The following is an 8,078-nucleotide window of genomic DNA, read 5'->3' as shown; positions in this document are numbered from 1 at the left end:
AATGATGTATTTATTTATTTGCAAGGCCATTATAGAGAAGCAGTTGGCGAAATGTCACAATAATTCGAGCAGGCAAAGCATAAGGATTGTAGATACGTGGGTAAGAAAACAGCTCTGGCTTCTATTACATTTCATGCGAAATTCAAAGCTGCAGACAATGGCCACCGTTTTATTCATGTCCGTGGATATGTGATGGCACCTTCAGGACATACATTTGTATCCCCTGTTCCACAGTTTACCGGTTTCAGATTCTGATTCAAACAAATGATGATCTCTGACAAGTAATATTTATTGCCCTGAAATTAAACAAGGGATTAGATGTGTCAAAATATACACGCAATGTACTATATAATTCAAATTCTCAGTAAATTGTAACTCAAGAACAAGCTTACCATTCTTCTGCAATTGACAATAGGTCTGACATAAGGTTTGTCAGCAAGAAAGACATCTCTTATCTGTAAGACAAATTCAGTTCTGTTTAAGGTATGAGGCCACAGACAAACCTTGATGCAGTCTTTGTATAGTCAGGCTAGGAACAGTGTGACAAACAGCGAATGAATCTGAATGAACAATCTCCCTCTCGACCTGTGACAGCACTGTACAGCAGGAATTGCGTGCCCCGTACTGAATGTTTCGGCAGTTCATTCCGGGGGCAGTCGGAAGTCGGCCATTCAGGAAAGGGATGGCGTCACGGTACCAGGAGTCCCCGCCCTAGTACGGTAAGCAAAGTTTCATTCATGAATTGGAGGAGACGTGATTGAACTAGCTATCGGAGGGGGCGGGGCTGAGGATACTTTAGGGGGACGTGACGCCATAATCGGCTCCTTTGTTGTGGTTGATGGGAGGAAATGGGGACTGTTTGGAGCGAGAGTTAAGTGTTTTTGTTTGTTTTGCAACCGTATGTCTTTTGTCATTGCCAGAATAATTAAGCACGGATCTGGGAGCTGCAGCCTGGGGCCAGCGATTCACCCGGACTTCACTGCACCTGCATTTAACCAGCATCACTGTAAACTCCTTTTTTTAACTAGAAGGTTTCCAAGACATGACAAAGCATGCCAGTGTTATCGCAATATGCTTATGCTCACATTGCCTGGGTGGGGTTTATTGTAGGATGTAACAGTCTTTTGTACAACACTAGAAAGGTAAGCATCTCGGGTAGCTGAGCAAGAGTCCACAACTCCAGTCCTTCAGGGCCATTTCATATCAGGTTTTAAAGGCTATCAATGCAATTACTAAGGGGACTTGCAAAGCTGTTCTCTGATTGCTCACTTCCCCATTTATCATGCAAAAAATAGGATTCAGTCCAATTTATTTCACGTCGCCTGGGGAACTTGTGGAAGATGCTTATCAGAAGTATAGGTCTATTTTGTCACATAGCTGCACAAATTCGCTTGTCTGGTGTGTAGCGGCTTTAACCAGCAGGAGTGCCAGAGTCAATGCAACGCTTCTGCCGGAATCCCCAGCGAAGACCGCCGACTTCACACAGCCTGGAACCTGCACTCCCCTGATTGTGTGACTCTCCCTGCACACCACGCGGCCGTGCCTTTACCAGGGGAGACCCTCGGGGACCCCTGCACTCCCCTGACTGTGTGACTCCCCCTGCACACCACGCGGCCGTGCCTTTACCAGGGGAGACCCTTGGGGACCCCTGCACTCCCCTGACTGTGTGACTCATCCTGGATTTACAGAAACAGTAACATTGTGAAAGGGGTCTGACATAAGAGAAAACTACCTGACAGGTCAAGAGTAAGGCAGCTTGAAACAGATTCTCCTTCACTGATTAATGTGGGTGTGAGTTTGATTCCTTAACAATATCCAAACAGATAATGTTTCATAGAACATCAATTTGGAATGATTTACAGTAATATACAAATGGGTTATAATGTCTGATATGCTTACCTGATGTGTTTGGTAAGTAGTAGTATCATTTGGTTCAATACCCTTGGAAGCCAAATGTCTATAAGAAACCAAAGTTATATAAAAATGAATGCAAAAAAACAAATTACGTACATACCTAACTTTAAGAAAAATGTTTATTATAAATTGTCATTCATAAACTGATGATTGTTTAAGGTTAGTATATTAGTTTCAATCATATGCACTCATTTGGGAGAATATTGAAATGTCTATTTTCAAAACTTCACATTATTCGAATCGCCCCTTTTTACATTCAAAAGAAAAAGAGCATGCAACAGAAATCTGTAGCAAAAAAATAATTCCATGAATATTCCCTTCCCTTCAAAAGTGCTGTTTTGAAATAAACACATGCCACAGCAAACATGATTTCCAATTGTTTTGCATGTGAGCCAGTTTTACTAACTCTACTGGCCCAGCTGAGTTTCAATATTCCACCCAAAAAGAGGAGCAGAAGAGTCTGTTTAGATCCTTTATTATTCATCTAGTTCAGGGGGTTGAAAAAGGAGGAGACGTTAACAGTGTCAGGTCTAACCATGGGGCTCGGGTTAGACTACAACGTGGGGTTCTGTCTCTTACTACAGGATGATAGAAGGAAGCAGAGCTTTCAAATTACTTTGTACCATTTGTATCAAATGGCTTAACAGGTATGTGGCAATGTGCCCTGCCTCTGTGTGTATTTTTGTGTTTTATGTTGTATGTTGCGTGTGTTAATGTTGGTGTATAGATATGGCTGCACGGGATATAAATGGGTGTGTGCAGCACGAGTTATTTAAAATGTATAATTGTATTTAGGCACGGGATTGCACTTCACTTCACGTGCATTTAAAGTATTTAATATGTGAGCACAGGGTTGCACAGAATTAGTTCACATGCTGGGATTCAAGTGAATAATTAATTAGTAATTGAATCCTGGCACAGCAGTATATATAGATGCATGTTTCACTCACTCGGGGTTGTGTGTTCGGTGAGTGGAGAACGGGTGTGGAGAGGAGAGAATTTCAAAAACTAAAACTAAGGAGAAAGTAAATTTAAGTTTCTTTGACTCATCGTGTTTGTTTGTCTGTCCGTCCACTGTTTGTTTAAGTGTTATTCGATTTTGTTTGTCTATTTATTTTGGCCTCAAGTGCCATGTCCTGTTTTCTGTTTAAAACCTTTTGTTTGTTTATTAAAACACTGAGCGCTGCCGAGTCTCAGATTCACTCATCACTACTGCCTCTGTGTATGATTCTTTCTGGTCTGACGTCTGACCAGTGTTGGGAAACCCTGCACTAGAGCACGCTAGCATATGGAGTTTTACGGAGATTAAAATAAGTTTTAAAATAAGTTTAAGGGATTTGCTTTAATATCAGGATAAGATTTGTTTAATACACCTTTCCTTAGGGACTGTATTAAATAATGTACGTAATTAAAAAAAAAAATAATAATTTTGATTGACAATGAGGCTGGTAATGCTTACAATTGTTATATTGTTTATAACATGTAATTTTTCATAATGAATCATATTTAAAAAATTAAGCAGAAGATGCTTGTGGTAAAATCTGAAGAAATAAATAATAAAAATGTATTTACTATGGCAAATATTTGGATATTTTCCCTGGTTACCCCATTCCTACCTAAACAAAAAAAAAACTGGGTCATTGGTGCAATATATGGGTAACCTCCTTCATCACTTTTGGAAATTGAGCTCCAATGTAGCCTGTTTAAACACAAAGTGTAACTTTAGACTTCTAACCCAAAGTTTGTTCTTGGAAAGACTGTCAATGACATCACTGAAATGATTTTGCTTGGACAACCAACCTGAGAAGATTTGCTCCGCGGTAAAGTTCCAAAGCTTTCTGAAAGTAAATCTTTGGCTCATCAGATCCAATGAAGTCTTTGGCACAATACCCGTGTTTCGTCCATTCATGTTTCCTAGGATCACATCATTATAACAATCAGTTTGTATTGTAGTTTCCAGTTCATTGCAATCAGTTCATTTACAACAGAAGTACACTTAGTGAAGGCTTATTTGTTTTGGTTAATGTTATATTGTCAGTATGGTAACATCACGCTCATAAACACAATACTTCGTTGTGTGATGCGTTTGGTCTTGGACTGTGCATTTTACAAAACTACACCATTAAACAGAAAGCAACAGTATGCCCCTTGCATTTCTGAGTGTTTTTAGAATCACATTTGAAACCACCTACTTGTACTTAAACCACCTCAAGAGGGAGGTGGATTTTGAGACCCCGCTTACCAGAATGTCGTTGTTTCAGTTATGTAAGTATTTTGATTAGCTATGCCCAAGAATGTCCATTCTGTCCTCATGATGTTCTCATAATTCTGGAATATGTAATGAAACAGAAGTGAAGGAGTATTTAATACCAAGTTACTTGGCAGGGTGTGTATAGGCCCTGGATGATAGCCACCATTTGAATTATATGCCAAAGATGGGAACCTCAAAGTTCTTGGGTTCTATTAAAGTTGAATTCTAATGAGAGCTGCACAGGATTTCTAGGGTTCCACTGGTTAATAGGTTCCAGTCTTAACCTTGAATGCTTGACAACATTCATAAACAAGCTTCTTTCAAGCTCAATGACAGACTATGAGCATTCGAGCTGGAGTTAAATAAACAGACACCAAACACCTTCACCCCTCTTTTCCACGGCAGTGTTTTACACAATATGGGATCATTAGGAATGGATTCCAGGGACTCGATATTGATTGCATTTCTCACTGCAGACCACATAGATCTGACAAATATCAGTTCTCATCTCAACAGCAACTGTTTCTTCCTCGTTACATTACTCAGGCAAACAGAGGTGAATTTAAGTTAGGTTACTGAAATAAATTATTCGATTAACCCAAGTCACTTAGTATTTGCATTTTGTAAAGAATAATAATTTTAAAAAAGATTTTAAAGAGCTAGAGAAATCATTTTAAACAGCTTCTTTTCTATACCGGTATTCTATTTTGGAAATTCTCACACGCAAGTGGAACACAGAAGTTTTGCCTCCTGGGAGAAACATTTTCAAAAAAGGAAAGAATTAAATAAAAATGTGTATAATTAAAAATAATAATAGGAAAAAAATATCAAAAATATACTCTGCTTCCTAGCTGGAGCTCTGGGTATTGCCTGACATGTATTTATCTAACTTGAAAAATAGAATGATTGACTACAGAAGAAAATGTAGTCCTCACCTCAAATCTATTGAAGAAGTCTCCTGGCAATGGAACTGGATCAATTACTTTCACGTTATCAGGCCTGTTGAAATAACAAGTTAGAAAAGCACAATTAGGACAACAGGAAATGAACAAAAAACATTTAAGAACAAGAGAGGATCGGTTCGTCCGGTTCTTAGCAGCTGATTGATCTGTGGAGACTCTCAGCCCAGGGTTTATACAAGCACAGACTGACATAGAGGTAGTTGAACTCAGTGAATGCAAAACCTTCTGAATAAAATAGGGCTTTCTGTTACTTAGTTTTAAGAGAGGAGCGACTAAGAAGGTTATCATAAGTAGATCCCAATTCCACTCATCAATATACAACCCCACAATATTATATATATATATATATACACAGACGTGCTCAAATTTGTTGGTACCCCTCCACAAAAAACGAAGAATGCACAATTTTCTCTGAAATAACTTGAAACTGACAAAAGTAATTGGCATCCACCATTGTTTATTCCATATTTAATAGAAATCAGACTTTGCTTTTGATTTTTTATTCAACATAATATTGTAAATAAGAAAACAAATGAAAATGGCATGGACAAAAATGATGGGACCGCTAACCTAATATTTTGTTGCACAACCTTTAGAGGCAATCACTGCAATCAGACGTTTTCTGTCGCTCTCAATGAGACTTCTGCACCTGTTAACAGGTAGTTTGGCCCACTCTTCCTGAGCAAACTGCTCCAGCTGTCTCAGGTTTGATGGGTGCCTTCTCCAGACTGCAAGTTTCAGCTCTTTCCGTAGATGTTCGATAGGATTCAGATCAGGACTCATAGAAGGCCACTTCAGAATAGTCCAATGTTTTGTTCTTATCCATTCTTGGATGCTTTTAGCTGTGTGTTTTGGGTCATTATCCTGTTGGAGGACCCATGACCTGCGACTGAGACAGAGCTTTCTGACACTGGGCAGTACGTTTCGCTTCAGAATGCCTTGATAGTCTTGAGATTTCATTGTGCCCTGCACAGATTCAAGGCACCCTGTGCCAGGCGCAGCAAAGCAGCCCCAAAACATAACCGAGCCTCCTCCATGTTTCACTGTAGGTATGGTGTTCTTTTCTTTGAAAGCTTCATTTTTTCATCTGTGAACATAGAGCTGATGTGACTTGCCAAAAAGCTCCAGTTTTGACTCATCTGTCCAAAGGACGTTCTCCCAGAAGGATTGTGGCTTGTCAATATGCATTTTAGCAAATTCCAGTCTGGCTTTTTTATGTTTTTCTGTCAAAAGTGGAGTCCTCCTGGGTCTTCTTCCATGGAGCCCACTTTCGCTCAAAAAGCGACGGATGGTGCATTCAGAAACTGACGTACCTTCACCTTGGAGTTCAGCTTGTATCTCTTTGGCAGTTATCCTTGGTTCTTTTTCTACCATTCGCACTATCCTTCTGTTCACTCTGGGGTCAATTTTCCTCTTGCGGCCGCGCCCAGGGAGGTTGACTACAGTTCCATGGACCTTAAACTTCTTAATAATATTTGCAACTGTTGTCACAGGAACATCATGCTGCTTGGAGATGGTCTTGTAGCCTTTACCTTTACCATGCTTGTCTATTATTTTCTTTCTGATCTCCTCAGGCAACTCTCTCCTTTGCTTTCTCTGGTCCATGTTCAGTGTGGTGCACACAATGATACCAAACAGCACAGTGACTACTTTTCTCCATTTAAATAGGCTGAATGACTGATTACAAGATTGGAGACATGTGTGATACTAATTAAAGAAACTAATTAGTTTGAAATATCACTATAATCCAATTATTTATTATCTTTTCTAAGGGGTACCAACAAATGTGTCCAGGCCATTTTAGAATATCTTTGTAGAATAAGCAATAATTCATCTCTTTTCACAGCTTCTTTGCTTTATTCTATGACATACCAAAGGCATGCAAGTATACATGATAAAATAGCTTTTAAGTTCATCACTTTTCAGGAGGAATGAAGCATTATTTCAATGAGCTGTAAGGGTACCAACAAATTTGAGCACGTCTGTATGTATTATGCTTCTTACCACAGTCCATGAAGAGTCCATTGCTCCAAGTTGCATGCTGGATTGCCTATCAGATTCTACAAGAGTAAAATAATGAAGTTATTACTGTGTACTGTTTAGCATGAACATTATTGGAGGTAACAAAAAACTGTGAATAAGGAATTACTGACCGAGGCTTTACATTCTGTTTTGGCCCAGCGCTGTGCCAGAAGTATTGAAGCAGGGGTTCTTGAAATGAAATAAAACAAGAAAATAAATCCATACATGAATACAGAACCAGTAAATCAACGGTTAGATGTAACACTGAAAACAGAAACACCAATTCAAACTCTACATAATACATACATACCCACTGCATCGCACGCTGTTCACAAGCAAGCTGTGAAATGCAGAGTTGAGGAGAATCGCAATGAACAGAGAGCACTTTAGCAGACGCATGGTTCATGGGAATTCAGCACACTCTGGCTGCTGTGTTTCAAAGCTGAGGGCTTTTTATTGTAACAGGCAGGGGTGTGTTTAAGAGACATGGGTGGTGTTTTGATCCACCACAAAAAAAATGACTTAACACATAACACGTGTCACTAGAACACAAAGATGGGCTTTAGTGAGTTACTGGGAAATAATTCCATCTAGGGTTTATGGGACTATGAGAGTTATAAACTGTCACAGAAACTCAAGATGGAATTATTTTCCTGTAACTCCCTGAAGCCCATATTTAAATGAATAATAATGTAAATTAAGTCAATGTTAAAGAAATTTAAATATAATTTTCTTTTTGATAATTCAGGAACGGTGAATTAAACTGGGTAGATAATGAACTGCAAAAAATAACGTATTTTTAAGGACAAGGTGTTTTAATGGGGTATGCGTTTTCTTTTTTTTCTCTTTTTTTTAGTCGAAGATTATTTGTCTCGCTCGCTCGTTTGGTGCTCCCGTTGGTGGAGGACGATTGTAAATCTTCACAGTGA

General features: G+C 39.1%; 1 protein-coding gene across 1 annotated transcript; it reads right to left on the bottom strand.

Moving 5' to 3' along the window:
- On the bottom strand, positions 1 to 7,587 carry LOC117966856 (ribonuclease T2-like). Its single transcript, XM_059008318.1, has 9 exons — positions 7,460 to 7,587; positions 7,281 to 7,338; positions 7,132 to 7,187; positions 5,101 to 5,164; positions 4,157 to 4,242; positions 3,715 to 3,828; positions 1,900 to 1,957; positions 393 to 455; positions 1 to 296 (listed from the first exon to the last, which is right to left on the bottom strand). The coding sequence occupies exons 1-9, from the start codon at positions 7,546 to 7,548 to the stop codon at positions 174 to 176; spliced, it is 711 nt and encodes a 236-aa protein (XP_058864301.1). The 5' UTR covers positions 7,549 to 7,587; the 3' UTR covers positions 1 to 173.
- Between the last annotated feature and the right edge of the window lie 491 nt (positions 7,588 to 8,078).

The sequence above is a fragment of the Acipenser ruthenus genome, chromosome 36 (assembly GCF_902713425.1).
Source record: "Acipenser ruthenus chromosome 36, fAciRut3.2 maternal haplotype, whole genome shotgun sequence".
In the NCBI taxonomy this organism is placed as follows: domain Eukaryota; kingdom Metazoa; phylum Chordata; class Actinopteri; order Acipenseriformes; family Acipenseridae; genus Acipenser; species Acipenser ruthenus.
The sequence above is the reverse complement of the archived record's forward strand: the minus strand, read 5'-3'. Positions and strand labels throughout refer to the sequence as shown.